The sequence below is a fragment of the Sciurus carolinensis genome, chromosome 5, assembly GCF_902686445.1.
Source record: "Sciurus carolinensis chromosome 5, mSciCar1.2, whole genome shotgun sequence".
In the NCBI taxonomy this organism is placed as follows: Eukaryota; Metazoa; Chordata; class Mammalia; order Rodentia; family Sciuridae; genus Sciurus; species Sciurus carolinensis.
The window spans coordinates 139,970,584-139,991,317 of NC_062217.1; the positions used below are offsets into that span (position 1 = coordinate 139,970,584).

The window sequence follows — 20,734 nt, forward strand, 5'->3', positions numbered from 1 at the left end:
GTGACATGTATCTGTGCACCTGAAAATGATACAGTTCATAAAGGATTCAGGGGAAAAAAACAACAAAAAGCATGCCAGAAGTCACACCCTCTTACTTAAAGAAACAAGTTGCTACATATGAGCAGAACTTTGGTCAGTTTTGTTAATCCTCACTTTGCATTGCTGATACTTCAGAGAAACATTGTTTCAATAGTCCTATTCTGCCAAGTAAAAGGAAGTTTCTTGATGTGGAGGAAGTTCAGTGAACCCTTTCTAAGGACAGGGGAAATGCTAATGTAGAACAAAACCTCTTCATTTCCTGTAGGAGAGTACACAGGTGTGCTAGTCCTACTTCTCCCTTACTGCTAATATCAGTCCATTATGTGATTGACAGGAGTTAGTATTGTAAGTCATAATTTAACAAATATCTCATTATAAAAAATTAGAGGCAAAAAAGCCCCCCCCCAAAAAAAAGTACCAGGTACATTGTACAAACTTTTCCATTTTATCTTCTGTGGTTAATTCCTTCCTGTTTCTTTATATGAAATACTTGTATGAAGTTTGTTGACTTGTTTTGCAGTGCAATGGATCAGACCCAGAACCTTACACATGCCTAGGCATGTGCTTTGCCACTGAGCTACACCCCCAACCCTGTTTTTGTTTTTAATTTTGGTAACATATAACAAAATTTACTATTTTAGTCATTTTAAAATGTATAATTTGGGGACTGGGTTTGTGACTCAGTGGGAGAGCGCTTGCCTAGCATGTGTGAAGTATTGGGTTTGATTTGTAGCACCACATATAAATAAATGAATTAAATAAAAGTCTATCAACATCTAAAAAATATTCTTAAAATGTATAATTTCATATCATGTTCAAATTACAGATATTTCTGCTAAAGAACCTAGAAGAGAGTTGTTTTATTCCCTCCTGGTCCTGGGTATTGAACCTAGGGCATTATGCATGCCAGGCAAGTGTTCTACCACTGAACTCTATCCCCAGACCTATTTTTATCTTTTAGATAAAGTCTTGCAAAGGCATGTTGGATCAGGAATGAAGTGTATTAAAAAAGTCCCAAAGGAAATAGCATAGCGTGGGTGTCCTTTTTCACCATTCATCATTCATTTAACTAGTATTTACTGAGTGCTTTCTGTGTTTTAGGTACTAGAGGTAAAACAGAGAAGAAAAGTAGTCTGTTCTCATGGAATTTATGTTTTGGGTTGAGGGATGTACCTGGCCCTTCCACCTGACTTTAGTGTGGTTTTGTATCTTTGTAGTAATTAGTGTTCTTCGTAGTATCTTTTTTTTTTTTGGGTGCTAGGGATCGAACCCAGGGCCTTGTGCCTGCAAGGCAAGCACTCTACTGAGTGAGCTATTTCCCCAGCCCCTCTTCGTAGTATCTTAAATCTACTTTCTTGTTTGGAAAACATAATATCACATTATAGTGTGAACTAGTATTCATACCAAATATTTATTCTTTTTCCTTCTTAAGTAACACACAGTCTTTACATCTGTTGTTACCTCTGTCTCTTCCATTTGTCTGAGCTTCAGAGCTTAAAAAACGACTTTCTTTTTCCTGTTAGAAACGTCTTTAAGAGAAATTTTAAGCAAAAGTAGTATTTTGGTAAGTACTGTGTTCCCTCAGTCAGCCCTCCTCATAACTTCCCTTCTCTCTCGACATCTTAGCTTCCTTCAGACCTCGTCCTCACCAAGAAACCTGTCTGCCTTCCAATATAATTCTGATCCTCCCACACTAGTTAACAGCCTTTTCCACTGTGGCCTGGCCTGGTACTTACTCTGTTTGCCTCAGTTGGCTACCCTGGGGTAACAGGTCAGACTACCCTCTTGTCAAATTCTTGTCTGTTCATTCCTTTGTGTTTCCTTTTGTGTGTTGTCTGATTTGCTGTCCTGGAAAGAGGAATGGAGAACTCCCAAAGTCAAGAAAACCAAAGGAGTTTCTTGTGTCCCCATTCCTCTGTTCTGGGAGTCTACCACCAAAGCAAGTTTGGCTACCACCAGAGTGGAAGAGGTAAGGATAAACAGGCCTGGGGTTGAAGGACAGAGTAAGCTGATTTTCTATCCTCAGGACAAATGAATGGTGAGGGAACAGAGATGACATGACATGGCATTGGAATAAAAGGCACTGCAGAATGGAGAGGCAAGAGGAACTGAGGAGCTATGGAGTAGGATCAGCATTAGGTTAGAGAAAAGATGAAGGTCTTTGGGCAGAAGTGTGGTTCTAAATGAAGCTGAGTGACAGAGGCTAAAGGAAAGGTCAGGAAGAATGGAAATTTTGGGCTTTTTGAGCTTTCTGTGACTGGAGCAGGCATGACTGCCTTGTTGAGAATGCTGAAGTACTGCTGTGCTGATATTTTCACTTATTGAAACATTACCTTAGCATCACTTAGTTATTTTTATAACTTGTTTTTATGTAATAGCTATTAAAGATGTTTCTTAAAGGAAGCATAAATTTCCTTAATATGGTACATAAACTTGCTTGCAAGGAACTTGAACATTTCCTTATTTGTAATTAACATAATAAATACTTGAATACTATACAAAGTATTCTGGGGGACAAAAAGAATCATTGAAGGAAGTAGAGCCTAATAAGAAGCGTAAGGCATCCTGTCATGAATCAACATAAGAGATGCTACATATAAAAAGCATACTAAATACCTAAATAACTGTTAAAGATGAAAATTTATGTAAATTTCTGAAAAGAAAACAATGTCTGTTGTATAGTAGTCAAGTAGTGAAGGATTTTAGCTGAATCTTGATGGAAGGGAACTGGTTGACAAATTGAACGAAGAAAAGACATTCTAAGTAGAGAAAGCAGTATAAATAAAACCATGGAAACCAAAATGATCCATATTCAGATAATACTTTTTTGTTTTGGATTACTATCTGGTAGCTAAGGGTGAGCCATTTAAAGCTTTAGAATAAAGTTGTGATTTGAACAAATGGTGCTTTAGGAAGTTAGACTGGCAATGGGATCACATTTAGTGTGAAGTTATGCTTACTAGGCAGTTGGAAGTATGGAATTGGATCTCCCAGATGGGCTAGTGCAGTGATACAAACAAAACTATATAGTTTTAAAAAAGCAACCAAGGATTAAATTTGGAGGAATGCTAAGAATATGAAGACCAAGGAAAGAAGGGTTTGGAGAAGAACAGAGTAATTTGAAAACTTAGGAAGGAAAGTATTTTACAAATGAGGTACTTCCTGGTGTCACATGTCATTGAAGAGTGAAGCAAAATTGAATTTGAGAGAAAACCATTGTATTTGGCATTTAAGAGTTCATTGGTGACATTTAGGTGTAGTATTTCAGTACTATGGAAAGAAACTTGATTTGTAAGGATTAAATTGTGTAAAATGAGAAATGAAAGAAGTGTTTTAAGACACTTGTTCAAGATGTTTGGCAGTAAAAGGAAAGTGTTCTAGAGGGAAGTCTGGCAATTTCTTTTTCTCATTAGAGTTCTCAGCAAAGTGGACTACAGAAGGGTGTGAATTAATGAAGCAGTGATTTGAGATACTAGATAAAGGATAATTGAAAATAGAAGGAGGACAATATTAAGATAAAAGTTGGACAGTAATATCTAAACCTTGAAAAGGAGTGAGACTGTCTTCAATCTAAAGTAGGATAAATATAAAGACTAATTTTTAAAAGTAAGGGGAAAGAACTTGAGATAATTTGTGTTTCATAGTGTATGATCTCCTTTTTAAAAAACAGAGAATGGCTAATTGGTGGGTTGAAGAAAGTTGTAATGACTTAGGAAAGCTTTGAGAATTGGCTTTCTTTTTGCATATGGGTTTATAAATGGGTTAACATTGTGCTTTCCTTAAAGTTTATTTTGCAGCCAGTATTGCTTTTGGTCACCACAAGTGGAAGGTATACCACAGAAAAGGGACTGGGAAGTTTTTGACATTTTGCCACAGGTAGCCTAACAAACTGGCATCAGATAAGTCATAAGTAGGACAAACATAGAGGAAACAAAAACACCCTATAAGGTTGTAAAACTTGAAAATGTGGGTGCATATCTACTTATACACTTGAAAATAAGATTGAGTGAAGTTAGTGGGCGTCCCTTAATCTTCTAAGAAATGGCAGAAGTGGGATTTTTATTGTCTCCTAACTTCTAATCTGGTTGTTTTTTCATTTTATCATTCTTTTTTGTAGGAAAGTCCTCAATCTATCTGAATTATACACATTATTTAAAAAAAGAGTCCAATGTTATGAAGAGTTTATATAGCATATGCAAATTTAAATCTGTAGCATAAACTTGACTTTAGGCTAATTCTTTATACTGAAACTAATTTAAATTTTAAATTTTTGGTAAGTTTGTCTGCCATAGAATGTAGAAAGTTTAAAATGAATATTTTGACCAAGTTGGGTTGCAGTTAATTATATTCAGGATCCAGGAGGAGGTCAATTTAGTTTGATTTGATAGTATGAAACTTTTTTAAAAAGTAGATGTTTATGTTGATGCATACAGAAAGTTGTTAGTAGATGCTTAAAGTTTTCTTTACTGAACTGGGGGCATTAAAAATTATTGCCATGGCAATATGTTACCATTTGGTAGTATTCCTAAGGTATATCTCAACTTCCTCATGAAGATAAGTCAAAGGGCATCCTTAAGGTTATATAATGAATGGGTGATGGAAATCATTTTCTGGTGAAGAGATTTTAGGTCTTAGTCTTAGAACTTTATAAGAACACACTGGGCATGTATTGCCTGTAATCCTCAGAGACTAGGAAGGCTGAGGCAGAAGGATTGCAAGTTCGAGGCCAACCTAGGCTCGAACAGAAGCATGTAGGTGGGAACAGAAGCATGAGACCCTGTCTCAAAATAAAATGCAGAGGACTGGGGATGTAGCTTAGTGGTAGAGTGCCTCTGACTTCAATCCCCAGTAATAAAAAAAAAAAATTAAAAAAAAAAAAAAAAAAAAAAAAGGAACACTGGCGGTCAGAAAACAATCTTTTATCTTGCAGTTCAAGGCAAGTGTTTAAATAGCCTTGAATGAGTAAGGAGAAATACTGTGTTAGAAGTTGGATTACGTCTGTGCATATTATATGTAAAAAGTAAATTACTGTTTGTATGTCTCTCAGAAATTTAACTGTCATATTACCCTTTTTTCTTTGTTGTTAACTTTGTCTAAAATAATTTTAAGTGTGACCTTTGCCTCATAGTGTTTTGTTCTGAAACAGCTGAAAATTTCATAGTACTGTTAGCATTTTTTAATTAGTACTTTATAGTTTCACCTATTATGGTTCATTTTGACATAATCATACAAGCGTGGAGTATAATGCGCTCTATTTCAGTTCCCAGTACTTCCCTTTTTCTTCCCTCCCTCTTCCTCTACTCCACTGGCCTTCCTTCTATTCATTTATGTGTTTTTTAGTGACTGACCCCCACCCCTGCCACAGGAACAAATTTTATTTTCATCTTAAGAATATTTAAATTGGGGAATGAAATCAAGTTTTTAATGTTAGAATCTGATAGGGTTTAAAAACAAAACAAAACTCATGATTGGATCATCAAGGAAAGCCTATCTAATAAAGCTTTAGGTGACCTGTAACTTTGTTGATTAGGTCTGCTGGTCATGGCCCAATCCCTAGGACAGTTGGGGAACCTGGTTCCATCTAAGTACACCCAGCATCTTGGATTAAATTTACAGTTAGTCTCAGCATTTTTCCGTGGGTCAGTAATTCAGTCAGGGTTTCTTCATCAGGAGCTTTGACCACCACTTTGGTGTGGCCAAGTTATTCCTGTTTTCTCCTTTGAATTTGCTTGTAGGTGGGAACAGAAGCATGAGACACTGTGCAGCAACTTTTCCTTTTCCCATCTTTAAGTTATTTCAAACCACAAGAATCATTTTGTACTCTCTCCCAAGATGCATGCTTCAGTTCTGGTCTCTGTGTATGTCTCACTTGTTGAATTTCTTCAGATCATCCCAAAGTGTACCCAGAGGTCCCAGCCAAGGCACATGCCACAAGCAACTCCACCAACCAGACTGAGTGTTCTAGGATGAACCAAGTATTCCATAACCAAGGATTTGGAGAACAACTAAAGTACCTCCCCTTCTCTTGTGCCTTCCCATTCTTCACTTCTAGGGAGTGAACACACTTCTCTTAATTAGTACATTATATATATAATGTAAATATACACACATACACACACACACACACACACACACATACATGAGGGTGAAATTCACTGTGGTATATTCACATATGTACATGGCATATTTTGGTCAGTTTTATTTCACTGTTCTCCTCTTTCCCAATTTTCCTCCATTCCATTCAGTCCCCTTCCTCTCTGCTCTATTGATCTCCCTTCTAATTTCATGGGATTCCCACCTCCACTTTTTCTCCTTATTTTGTCCTAGTGTCTACATATGAGAGGAAATGTTAGCATTCTTGACAGAAAAAGATCTATTTTAGTTTTATTTTTTATCATTTGTTAAGATTTTGTGCCTATTAATGACTTTTTTTAATGCCCTTTTTCTACTGTTTGTCTCCTAATGCCATAAAAATTGTCTTTTTCTCAACCTCTTACAAGCTTAATTTTTGTAATAAAAGGCTTTCAGAAGTTCACTTTAACTTTTTAGTTCTTTGTGAAATAAAAGGAATCCCAGAAGTAATAGGAGTCTCTTTGCAGTTTATCAGTGCTTAATGTTCATGCTTAGCCCTTGCTTGCTTTCTCTTCCTTGTTGATAAAATTTGAAAATGTATAAATAACCCCTCATGTAGGATTGATGGTCACTACAACCTTACCCCTTGTCATCCTCTATTTTGCTTAAAATATCCATTTATTCCAGATTCGAAACCTCCTTCCTTTCATTACGTATAGCATCTGCTTTACCTCACTGAAGGTAATTAGTGTGGTGATAGGTCTAGACCCATATAATGTGTAAACAGTTGGTAATAGTTACTTGTGACTTCACCTCTTGAGGACTTTTTAGGATTTTCTTTTATCTTAAAAAAAAAAAAAAAAAGGTGAGTTTTTCATTTTCACTACCACTTCCTTACTCTGGTCCAAGACATTATGATTTTATCCCTTTTTTCAGAAGTAGCACAACTGAGATTTGAACTAAGACACTGTAGCCCTGGAATTTGTACCATTATGCTATATGATTTTATAAACGTGCAGATATTATTTATCACCCTCTCTTCTGCTAACTCATGCACCTCCTTATGTGTCTGTCTGTATGTGTGTTCTTTGTTTTGGTACTTAGGATTGAATCCAGGGAGGCACATTTTACCATTGAGCTATATCCCCAGCCTTTTAATTTTTTATTTTGACACCGGGATTTGCTAAGTAGCTTAGGTAAGCCTTGCTGAGTTGCTAAGGGTGGCCTTAAACTTGTGATCCTTTTGTGATCCTCAACCTCCCGAGTCACCGGGATTACAGGAGTATTCTACTAGGGCTTGGCTACCTCCATACCTTTAGCCCCAATTTTGACCTGAATTTTAAATCTTTATTCTTTTTTCTCCTTACTGTACTTTCCCTAACACTAGTAGCTTGTCATCTTCTTCCATAATACTTCCTCTATGGCTTCTTCATGTTTCTTTAATGGCATCTTTATTTTCTGAGATGCAAAATCTGTGTCCTTAATATTTTATCCTTAATATTTCAATTAATACACCATGTGTTTTGCTCCTGCATCTTTTCTATCAGTTTCTTTCTAATCTTGCCAGGAATGTAGTTGAGATCTGTGCTTTTAGCCTATAATTCTCTAAAAGGTTCCTTCTAATTCATTCTTCACACTGCTGCCAGATTAATCTTCCTAAAACATAGCTCTAGTCCCCTCACTTTGTTAAGACTTTCGTGGTTGCACTATAAATTCAAAAAGATTTCCACAGTAGGGCTTCAGCTTGTTCTGTAGCCGTATCCTCCATTGTTTTCTTAAGTGCAACAAGCTGTGTTTTTCACTTTCCCTAATACACTCTTCCTTTTCTTAGTGCCTTGTTCTTATTCCCTCTTCCGGATGTGTTTCTTCCCTGAGAGCAGAGATTAGGCATCTCCTGCAGCCCTACATAGGTCTTTGTTCATAGGTCCTCAATGCATTGACTCAAACTTATGAGGAAACACATTTCAGGTTAACCATTATATTTTTGTTATAGGCTTGATCGTCTTTTTATCTTACTGGATACTGGCACTACTCCAGTTACAAGAAAAGCTGCTGCACAGCAACTTGGAGAAGTGGTGAAGCTTCATCCTCATGAACTAAATAATCTGTTATCTAAAGTAAGAACTTTTTTTTTTCCCCTTAGTATAATAACAATTATAGAGACTTGACCATGGACAAGAAAACAAAAGTAAAGATAAACATAATCTTGTGTTAAGTAATAATTTGTGATCTCCAAATTCTGTTAAATATCTTACAGTTCTCCAAATAGTTTTAAAAGTTTTGCCGTTTCTTTTCTTTTTGTTACGACTTAATTTTTTTTTAACTCAAGTTTAATTTTATAAGAGACTTGACAATATGGAACTTTTTGATCGTGTCACAAATTTGAATCTGACCCAATTTGGTAATTAACTAAGTTGTTAATCTAGTTTCTTAGTGGTCTGACTTGTTCTTATAACTAGTAATTATATCATAGTTGGTAGTTTTCAAATGGAAGTACTCATGGGCAATGATTGAAATACATGAGATACTAATTGTCATATTACATTCTTAGTTAATAATAGCAGTTTGAAAGTGGAAACATTCTGCTTTGGTAGACCAGTGTTTTTATACCCCTACTTCATGTTCTTTCCTTAAGTAATAGCTGTATTTTTACTGAACTCTTTGGGCTTGTTTAAGTGTACCTGCATGGTAGTAATTAGCAAATTCCATGTGTTTAATTCCCTGGCATGCAAAGTAAAGCAGGAGTGCTTTGGTGGGGAGGGGAGTAGTGGGAAGTAGATAGAGAATAGGGTGGGGGAACAATTTGATTGCCCAGATATTGGAAGCCTGAAGATACATCTCTTCTAGTCTAACCTCCTCCTTTCATTCTCATTTATCACTCCCTGATACATAGTAGTAGGAGTTGTAAGACCTTTTTCAACATATACAAATCTGCACTGTATGGTCGCTCCCCTAAGGGTTTCTAAAAATGCCCTTTCCAACCTACTCCCCTCCTAGATTAACTTTGTAATCAAGGTGTAGATGGAGAGACAGTGATTTACTATCTGCAGCCTCCACATTATCAGAAGAGAGAAGGCTGCATATTAGGCATCTGTAATGTGAAGAAATAGAATCATACGTATTTCTTCTCCTTATTCCAAGGGGAGAAATGCAGGTCTGACAGACCTAGAACTGGAAACAATAACAGGACTGACCATGCAGAACCGGTAAAGGTTTTTAGCTCTCCAAGTGAGTTCTGTTCTTAATTCAGAAGTCAACAAATTGGCTGCCATCAAATCATTCCAAAAGGGGCAGTTATCTTTAGCAACCTCTTTATATCCTGTTCTCCACCCTCCATGTTTTCCTGTTGTCTTGGTTTTATTTTTTAAGCAGTTTTATTGAAATGTAATTTGCGTATCTTAAATGTATAATTCAGTAGTATTTAATATATTACTATTGTGTGCAACAACTGTCACTACAGTCTAATTTTAAAACATTTTTATCACCACAAAAAGAAACCTCAATCTATTCAACCCAATCAGACCTCATTCTGTGTTATTTCCCTTCCCATACTCGGCTCTAGGAAACCATTGAAATAACTTTGTATGTAGATTTGACTGTTCTGAACATTTTATGTTAAACAAATCATACCTAATGTGTAATCTCTGTGACTTTTTTTTTTTTTTTTTTTAAGAATTTCAGCTTTTTTTTTTTTTTTTTTAACCTTTATTTAGTTTTGTATGTGGTGCTGAGGATCTAACTCAGTACCTCATGTATGCTCCACCACTGAACCACAGTCCCAGACCTGTGACTTGTTTCTTTCGCTTAAAATAGTGTGTTCATATTATAGCATATACCATTACTTTACTCCATTTAATTGTCAAATAATATCCTGTTATATATGAATATACAATATATATTTACAGTATACCACATTTTAACTGTTTATCAGTTAATGAACAGTTGGATTGTTTTCATTTTTTAACTATTATGAAAAATACTGCTGTGGGTTCATGTACAAAATTTTTGTAAGGTGGTATGTGAATTAGTTCATTTTCTGCTGCAATAACAGAATACCACAAAGTAATTTATAAAGATTAGAAGTTTATTTAACTCACATTTCTGAAGGTTGGAAAGTCCCAAGATTGGGCAGCTGCATCTGGTAAAGGCCTTCTGGCTAACTTTTGCAGAGTCCCTAGGTGTTGTAGGGCATCACCTGGCAAAAGGGGCACATCCAAAAGATAGAGCCAAACTGACTTTTATAATAGATCCACTCTCCATGTAATCCATTAATCCATGAATGGAGGACAGAGACCTTATGACTTAATCACCTCTTAAAGATCTTACCTGATCCCACCTCTTAATACCTCACAATGGGGATTAAATTTTAACTTGAGGTTTGGTGAGGACATTGAAACCATAGCAGTATGTTTTCATTCTTTTGGGTATGTACCTGAGAGTAGCATTGCCAGGACACATGATAACTATGTTTAACTTCAAGGAATTGCCAAAATGTTTTCCAAAGTGGTTCCATTTTATATTCCCAACAGTAGTGTATAAAAGCTCAGATTTCTCCACATCCTTATTAATAGTTATTAACTGACTTTTTGACCAAAGTCATTCTAGTGGGTATGAAGTGGTCTGGATTTACATTTCTCTGATGACTAATAATATCAGACATCTTTTCATGTTCATTAGTTCTTTGGAGAAATGTCTATTCATACCTTTTGCCCCCTTCTTTTTCAATGATTGAATTGTTTTATTTTCAATTTATTTTAATTTTAGTGCGGGGAATTGAACCCAGGGCCTCATGCATGCTAGGCAAGTGCTGTACTGCTGAACTACACCCCAACTCAAATTGTTTTAATATTCAAGTAGAAAGAAGAGACTCTATACTCAAAAGATGATAGAAGTGTGTTCAAAATAAATTGACAGAATACCAGTTATTTTTTTCTACAAAGTGCTGAATTATAAAATGAAGAGCAATTCAGTAGTGAACAATGGCTATAAATGGATACTTTATAGGGAAAAAACCCTATAAATTAACAGTATAATTTGAAATAATGCCTAACAATACTTTTTCCTCCTTTTTCTTTTTACTTCTTCTCTTCTTCCTTTTCTTCCTCTTTTTTTTTTTTTTTTTTTTTTTTTCTTCAGTACCAGGGATCGAATCTAGAGCCTCTTGCATACTAGGCAAGTGCACCACTGAGCTACATTCACAGTCCTCTTTGCCCTCCCCTGATTGCCCCCACTATTTTGCCCGACCTTTTTGATAATTAACAAATACAAATCAAAACTTTAATGAAGTATCATATCTATCAAAAATAGCAAAATTGAAAACATTTGATGATGATACCTAGTTCTGACAAGGATATGGGGAAATTTGCTCATTTTTTACTCAATTTTAAATTAAGTTATCTTTTTCCTTCCTCAATTTCTCTCTCTTTCCTTTTTTTTTTTTTTTTTTTTAAGACTTAATTCTGTGTTGCCAGGCTGGTTGCCACCTCCTGGGCTCAAGTGATCCTCCTGCCTCTTAGTAGGACTGGGGATTGAAGTACTCTGCCACGGAGCCACATTTCTAGCCCTATTTATCCTTTTTAAAATGAGTTGTAAGAATTCTTTATACATTCTGGATACAATCCTCATATCACATACATGATTCCCACATGTATTTTCCTGTTCTGTTGGTTCTCTGGTTGTCTTCATTTTCTTGATGGTACCCTATGAAGCACAAAAGTTTTTAATGTTGATTGAATCTATTTTTTTAATCATTGGCGCTTTTGGTATCATACTTAAGAAACTGTTGCCTGACATAAAGTCACAAAGATTTACCCTGTTTTCTAAGAATTGTATAGTTTTATCTCTTCCTTTAGGTCTCTGGTTCATATTTGAGTTAATTTTTAGATATGGTGTGAGGTAGATGTTCAGCATTATTTTTATTTTATTTTATTTTTGATTCTTATTTATACATGACAGTAGAATCCATTTTGATAAAATTATATAAGCATAAGGTATATCTTATTCTAATTAGAATTAATTCTTAAGGGTTGGCATGATGGTGGAGTTCACTTAGGTAATTTCATATGTGTACATAGTAAAATTATGTTCGATTTATTCTGCTGTCTTTCCTACCCCTTTCCCTATTGTTCCCCTTTATCTAATCTACTGAACTTTTCTTCTTTCTCTCTCCCCCTTTATAATAATGGGTTAGCTTCCACATCAGTGAAAACATTCAACCTTTGCTTTTTTGGGATTGGCTTATGTCACTTAGCAAAATATTTTCTAGATACATCCATTTACTGGCAGATTTCGTAAAGCCATTCTTCTTTATGACTGAGTAATATTCCACTGTATATATAATTTATCCATTTATCTATTGATGGGCATTTGTGTTGGTTTCAAACTTAGCTATTGTGAATGTACTTCTATAAATATTGACATGGCTGTGGTGCTGTAGTATGCTGATTTTAAACCTTTTGAATATATTCTGAGAAGTGGGATAACTGGCTCAAATGGTAGTTCTGTTCCTAGTTTTTTGAGGAATCTCCATATTGCTTTATTTGCAGTCCCACCTGCAATGTATGAGCATTCCCTTTTCCCCACATCCTTGCCCACATTTGTTGTTACTTGTATTCTTGATAATTGTATTCTGACTAGAGTGAGGTGGAATCTCAGTATAGTTTTAATTTGCATTTCTCTAATTGCTAGAGATGTTGAACATTTTTTCATGTATTTGTTGATCATTCATATTTCTTCTTTTGAGAAAGGTCTGTTCAGTTCCTTTGCCCATTTATTGATTAGGTTATTTGTTTTACATGTGACTATTTAGTTTTCCCAGTACCATTTGTTGAAAAAGAATCCCCACTGAATTGTCTTGGCACCCTTATTAAAAATTGTTGACTATAAATACAAAAATTATTTCTGAACTCTATTCCACTGGTCTGTTATCTGTCATTTTGCCAGTACCACACTGTCTTGGTTACTGTGAGTTTTGAAATTAAAAGGTATGGGTTTACAATCCTTTCTCAATATTGTTTTGGTGATTTGGAGTTCCTTACATTTCCTTATGAATTATAGAATTAGCTTATGCATTTCTGCAAAAAAACACAGAATAGTAATTGGGTTGGATCTATAGATAAATTTAGGGAATATTTTATCTTAATAATACTAAATCTTCCAATCCATGAACAGGAAGTATCTATTTATTTAGATATTTAATTTCAGAACAAAGTTGTTTTGGGAGTTTTTTTGCGAGGGTTATGGGGGATTGAACTCTGAGACACTCAACCACTGAGCCCATCCCGCAGCCCTATTTTGTATTTTATTTAGAGACAGGGTCTCACTGAATTGCTTAGTACCTCTCTGTTTCTGAGACTGGCTTTGAACTCAAGATTTTCCTGTCTCAGCCTCCTGAGCCTCTGGAATTACAGGTATATGCCACCATGCCCTGCCAGAACAGTTTTTAATGCTTCATAGTTTTCAGTATACAAGTTTCACATTTTCTTTTGCTAAATTTGAGTATTTTCTAGTTTTTGGTGCTATCACAAATAGAATTGTTTTATTAATTTCATTTCAGTAATACATAGAAATACATTTGATTTTTGTATGATAATTTTATATCTTATAACTTTGCTGAATTTAATTCTAGCTTTTTTTTTTTTTTTTTTTTTTGCAATGATGGGAATCAAACCTAGGGACTTGTATGTGCTTGGCAATCTTTTTAACACCGAGCTATATCCTCACCCCCACTTTTACACTTTTAAGAACTGCTTTTTTGAGGGGAGTGAAGGACGTGGGTGGGACAGTGGGGATAGGAAGGATGGTAGAATGAGACAGACACTATTATCTTATATACATGTATGATTGTATTACTGGTGTGACTCAGCACTGTGTACAGCCAGAGGAATGAGAAGTTGTGCTCCATTTGTGTGTATATGTCAAAGTGCATTCTTACTGTCATATATAACCAATTAGAACAAATAAAAAACAAATAAATCTTTTTGTGGGGAGAGGTTTATCATATGTAACTTTGCATTATGTAATAGGACTCAATGAATATTTGTACTTGCCTTTTTTTTTTTTTTTTTTTTTGCGGTACTGGGGATTGAACCCAGGGCCTTGTGCTTGTAAGGCAAACACTCTACCAACTGAGCTATATCCCCAGCCCTGTACTTGCTTTTTATTAATATGGTAATATTTTCAAAATGCATTTAGGATTTCTTTTTTTCTGATTTTTTTTCTTTTTGGTACTCTGAATTGAACCCAGGGGGACTTTATCACTGAAGTACATCCCCAGCAGCCATCCCCCATTTTTAATTTTGAGATAGAATCTCATCAAATTGCTTAGGTCCTCACTAAGTTGCTGAGTCTGGCCTCAAGTTTTTGATCCTCCTTCCTTAACCTCCCAAGTCAATGGGATGGAATTGCAGACCTGTGCCTAGCTTGGTATTCTTTTCTTTAAAGTTTATTTTCCCTTTTTAAGATGGTAGTGATGGACCAGGGTTGTTGCTCAGTGGTAAAGTGCTTTCCTGGCATGTGTGAGGCACTGGGTTCAATTCTCAGCACCACATATAAATAAATAAAATAAAAGATCCATCTACAATAGCTATTTATTTATATATATATTACATATATATATAAATAAAGATGGTAGTGATATTTCCTGTGAATGATAAAAGTTTATAAATGACTTTAAGCATTCCAGGGTGTTTTGCATGTATTTGGAGGGCTGCCCAATTATAAATTAATAACAAGTAAATATGTATTTACTGGTTTTGACTACCTTGAGCATATATTATTTTTTCCATTTGTAACTATTTTATTTTACAATTTTTTAAGGTGTTGATATATTTAAGGAGTGCAAATTGGGATACCCGGATTGCAGCAGGACAAGCAGTTGAGGCTATAGTGAAAAATGTGCCCGAATGGAATCCCGTGCCAAGAACAAAACAAGGTGCTTTTAAGTGGAAAAAGTAGCTTGAAGTAAAAACCTGTAGATTAACTGCAGTAGAATAGTTTATATTTGAATAACTTTTATTTTAATTTAGTTTTCATGCTTTTAGGTGAGATTTTTGTCAGAAAATGATATTAAATGAAGTGGTTTTTACCACTGAACATAAAATAAATATTAAACAATGTTTTTGTACGTTTTTAAAATTGCTAATGCTGCAGTGTGCTCAATTTATAGAGATTATTATTTCCCCTCAAGTAATTCACATTCTAAAAAAAGAAATGAATACAGTGCTAATATTTGAAACAATCAATTTTTTTTTATTGCTGGGAGAATAGTATAGTGTGGTTATTTTTTAAATTTAAGCAGAATTAAGTTACGTGTGGATATTTGGAGGGGCAAATCTTTAGTTTTTTTATGTGCTCTTTAGAGATATTCTGTAGTAGTAAAAAAAAATTAGATTGTAATGACATTTAAAAACAAATCATATGCTTTTGAAAAGTTGAAAAGGTATACATTTTAAGTGAAAATTTGTTTGTTATTTTTATCTTAATTGGAGTTCTTTTTGATTCCCAGAATCAGACAATATAGTATCACTTACGTGGTCGTATGATTGATGTCACAGGACAAAATCACAAATTTAAAGATCTTAATTAGCTTTATTTTCATTTCTGGAATCGGGCCATACCTTATAAGATAGAATAAGTGTTCCTTAAGTGAAATTTTAAAATGTTGCAATTATATCCATTTTCATGTCACCAGAATAACATCACTTTTAGCATACATTTTAACTTGTCTTAAATTTTTGCTTTTATTTTCTGGCACCTTATATTTTGAGTTATTGTATTAATTTGTCTTCTCCCGTTCAATGAAATGTATAACCAGGAGACATTATACTTGTAGAAAAGAGCATTTTCTTTGCTAGCTCATTATCCCTTCTTATTACACACATATACACATCAAGTAATGATATGCTATTTTCTTTGATTCTGTGCTTTGGCTATATGGTCATTAATATTTTAAACCTATTTAGAAACTACTTCAGAAAGTTCAATGGAAGATTCATCTACTACAGACCGATTGAATTTTGACAGATTTGACATATGTAGACTGTTACAACATGGTGCATCACTTTTAGGGTCTGCTGGTGCAGAATTTGAAGTCCAAGATGAAAAATCAGGTATGTTATAGTCCCGTAGAATAAAGTTTGAACTTCGTGTTTTCACACTGACATGTCACTTGCTATATGTTTTCATGGTAATCTAACATGTCATGAAATGTAAAATGACTGAAGTTTGTAGGTAGGTAGAGATGATATTGGTAGGAAAGGGAGCCAGTACACTTTGTTTTAAAAGCTACAATAGAATTATTTTTCTTCCTCTTAAGTGAATGTACCATGTATCATTAGTTGATACATATTAATATTTCTGTACTAATTTTACTAGGCAATGTAGAAATTAGATGTATTACTCAAAAGCCTCAGGATAATAGATTTAAAAATCAGTATTAGTGAAGTGTAGATTATAGTAATGTTTTCACAACTGTGGAAATTTGAGAGGTCATTTGATTATTTTATTTATTTATCAGCAGTGTTGGGGATCAAACCCAGGGCCTTCTGCATGCTAGGGAAGCACTCTACTAGCAAACGCACACCCAGTCCCATGATCGTTATATCTTTATCTTGTGTTTCTGATATTGTTGGATCTACACATGCTTTCATGTAAAGCAAAAACTAAAAATTAAAATTAAAACTTGGATAGATAATTATTCCATTATCCTTAAACTTACAAAGTCTATCTGGATATAAAATAAATGTTTTGGCCATTTAAGATTGTGTCCTTGATGGACAAACCTTGATGTTTTTAGTGGATTTCTGTAAGTAAACAAGTTGCCCTTTGACTGAAAACCAAAACTGAAAAGGACTTTGTTTTCTTGCTAATTAATTATCATTCAAAGCATATATAGTTTTATTAATCTCTAAATGAACTTTAATTTGTTCATGCTAAAAATTGTCAGACCATTTTCTCTTGCTTACTGTGGTTTGTATTTGAAATAGCTAGTTTATTTTTAGAGAGAATTAAGAGAATAATTTGCTTGAGTTTCAGAAAAGCATAGTTTTTCTAATAAGGGAAGTAGAACTATTTTTAAAAACTATTTTGAAACATTTATTGCTAAACAGTTTACTAAGCTTAATAGAATATAGATTTTATATTCTATTTGTAAAAGACACTTTTAAAAGACAGTTTTTTCTTTACCACTTTTCAAAAATGTGTGTTTGGATCTTATAGTTTTATGATTTCATAGATCTGTGGAGAGCAATGCAAAATTGTATTTAAATGAACAGCTCTTTAGGCTACTCTGATATATAACCGGATTTAAAACCTCAGTTTCTTGAGAACTCGGTGTTTTAGTGTTGATAACTTGCAACTTGCTTGAACAGTGCTCATTGAAAACCTGAAGTTAGGTTTTTAATTTAAATGTCTGCTGATCTGTTTTCATTTTCTCATACATGAATGTCTATACATGATAAGTATACCTATTTGTCTAGGTTTGCTTTGCAGTTGTGTAGATTATTTTCCAGTAGGACTTCCTTGAAATGGGAGGACCGGTTTGGTACTCAGTGTGTTTTGAGATTTTGATCCAACAGTTTTTACCTTTGGATGCCTCCCCCGCCCCCCACTTCCTGAGCAGAGCAATCTTTTTTTTTTTTTTTTTTAATTTTGGTAGTGAGGGTGCTTTGCCACTGAACTATATCTCTCGCACTTTTTCATTTTTTATTCAGTGTCTTTTTAATATGCCCACACTGACCTCCAACTTGCAGTCTTGCTTCCTTACCTCCCAAGTGACTGGGATTACAGGCATATGCCACCTCACTAGGCTTGAGTAGAGCGATCTTTAAAATTTTTTTTTCAAATTCCTTTATTGATATAATTCACATTTCATGCAATTTACCCATTTCAGAAAAGCATAGTTCTTCTAATCAGGGAAGTAGAATTCTTTTTAAGACGTTTTTTTTTTGAAACAGTTATTGCTAAACAGTAAGTTTACTAAATATGGTTTAGTGAATTTTATTATATTTACAGACATGTCACTAGTCAGTTAAATTAATTAATTAATTGACTGACTGTGGTACTGGGGCTTGAACCCAGGAGTGCTTTACTATTAAGCTATGTCCTCAGCCCTTTAAATTTTTATTAAAAAATTTTTTTTTTAAATTTGAGACAGTGTCTTGATAAGTTGCTGAGTGTCTCACTGAGTGCTGAGGCTGGCCTGGAACTTGGAATCCTCCCACCTCAGCCTCCCAAGTCTCTGGGATTACTGGGATTACAGGCAGGCACCACTGTACCTGGCACCACAGTGCCAATTTTAGAACATTTTAATTGCCTCAAAAAGAAACCCATATCCTTTAGCTACTACTCTTTTATCCTCCTACTTTCTTTCTCCTCAGAGCCCTAAGAAACCATTTGTCTATGTTTTGTCTAAAGATTTCCTATTCTGGACCTTTCATATAAATGAAATATGATATGTGGTCTTTGGTGACCGGCTTCTTCTATTTAGCATTCATTTAGCAGAATGTTATCCATGTTGTAACATGTATCAGTACAAAATAATTTTTATTACTATTATGAAATGTATTAGTTTTTTTTTTAATTGTGGTAAAGTATGCATAACCTAAAATTTACCATCTTAACCATTTTTAAGTGTACAGTTCAGTAGTGTTATGTCATGTCCTGGTGACCACCATTCTACTTGTCTCTATGAATTTGATTCCTTTTCTTTTTTTTAATGGGTCCCACATATTCTTTGATTCTTTGGGTATCCAAATTGTTCAAGTTTGACTACTCTTATGAGTGAATTGTTATGCAGTATTGCAGTATTTTTCTTTCACTTAGCATCATGTCCTCTAGGTTTATTCATGTTGTAGTGTTAAAATTTCTGTCCTTTAAAGGCTCAGTAATATTTTATGTGTGTATACTTCACATACTGTTTACCCTTTCATCCCATCATTGATTCCACACTTTGGCCATAGTAAATAATGCTGTTGTGAACAGGGTTGAACACATATCTGTTTGAGTAGTTTCTGCTTTCAGTACTTTTGGGTGTACACCTAGAAGTGAATTGCTGAGCAGATCATAATTCTGTTTTTAATCTTTTGAGCAACACTATAAGTTTTCCATAGCAGTTGCATCATTTTATGTTCCCACCAACAGTGTATAAGGATTCCAGTTTCTCCACATCCTTGTCAAAACCTTTTTTTTTGCAGTGCTGGGGATGGAACCCAGGGCCTCATGCATGGCGGGCAACTGCTCTACCACTGATCTACTCCCTGTCAACAGACATTTATTTTATTTATAAATGGTACCGAAAATTGAACCCAGTGCCTCACATGTGGTAGGCAGGCACCCTGAGCTACACCACCAGCCCCCTAGCCTTTAGTTTCCATTTATGTTTTTATTTTTGGTACTGGAGATTGAACTTCAGGCCTCACACAAGCCAGGCAAACACTCTACCACTCAGCTATATCCCTAAGTCCTTTATTTTATTTTGAAATGGTCTTGCTGAGTTGCTAAGACTCCCTCAAACTTGTTATCCTCCTGCACTGACCTTCCAAGTAACTGGATTACAAGCATGTGCCACCATGCCCAATCTAGGACAACTTCTTCTTTTTTTAAAATAGTTTTATTGCATAATATAATTCATCCTTTTCAAGTATACAATTCTACTTTGTAGTTCGTTTCTTTACCAAGGTATCCTTTCACTCATTGTGACAGTATCTTCCTTAAATTGAGTACTGTTGTATTAGCTGCTTAGGAGTCTTATTTTCTAATTCCAACATCAGTGTTGTCTTGAAGTTGGTCTCTATTGTCTTTTTTTTTTTTTTTTTGGAGAATGAGTTATGTTTTCTTGTTTCTTTGTACATTGTTGAATTTTGAATCAGATCCTGTACATTATGAATCAGATCCTGTACATTACGAACACTATGCTATGCAAACTGGATTCTCTTTTATTCCTTTGAAGGTTGTTATTGTTTTTGCCTGCTTGTTTGCTTTAGCAGGCATTTAATTTGACAGAACTCAGAATTTCAAGTTCATTCTCCTTTGTGGTAGACAACAGCTCAGATCTCAGTTTTGGCTTTTAGATTTTGGCTTTAGCTGCACTCTTTGGAGTCTGCCCAGGGTCAGCCAGAGACTTAAGCTGAATTTACCCAGAATTTGGACAGCCTTCTTTCTGCCTCTTTCTTTTTTTTTCCTTCCTAATGACTATTGTGGTCCCTAACTCTTTTTATCTTTCTAGTTCTTCAGGCCAACAAGACTTGAGATTTTTTCTTTGCTTATGGTAATTGAGGATTGAACCTAGGGCCTTGTGCATAGCAGGCAAGTGCTAAGTGTTCTACCACTAAGTTAAGCTATATCCCCAGTCTTTTTTTTTTTTTTTTTTTTTTTTGATGGGTTGTCACTAAGTTGACCAGGCTGGACTCAAAGTTACAATCTTCCTTCCTTGACCTCCTGAATAACCGGGATTATCAGTGTACAGAACCACACCCAGCAACATGGGTGTTTAATCCAAGTTTTAGCTGTTCCGCTTTGCATGGACTGGATCTGTCTTCAGTCTAAAAGCTACAGAAAGGAGAATCCTACCCAGTGCTATTCCCTTCTTCCAGCTGTTGACAACTCTCTTAAGTAAATGCCTACT

The 20,734-nt window shown here is 34.9% G+C and overlaps 1 protein-coding gene, 1 non-coding gene and 1 pseudogene across 2 annotated transcripts in view; 1 reads left to right on the forward strand and 2 right to left on the reverse strand.

The window, feature by feature from the left end:
* Positions 1-20,734, forward strand: part of Btaf1 (B-TFIID TATA-box binding protein associated factor 1) — a 98,355-nt gene that overhangs the window by 5,095 nt on the left and 72,526 nt on the right. The window contains 3 exon segments of the mRNA XM_047552672.1: positions 8,105-8,228; positions 14,929-15,043; positions 16,074-16,220. Coding sequence (XP_047408628.1) covers positions 8,105-8,228; positions 14,929-15,043; positions 16,074-16,220 — 386 coding nt within the window.
* LOC124984795 (peptidyl-tRNA hydrolase 2, mitochondrial-like) lies at positions 5,531-7,102 on the reverse strand (annotated as a pseudogene).
* Trnav-uac (transfer RNA valine (anticodon UAC)) lies at positions 14,180-14,253 on the reverse strand. Its single transcript has one exon. It is a non-coding gene; the product is annotated as a tRNA-Val (tRNA).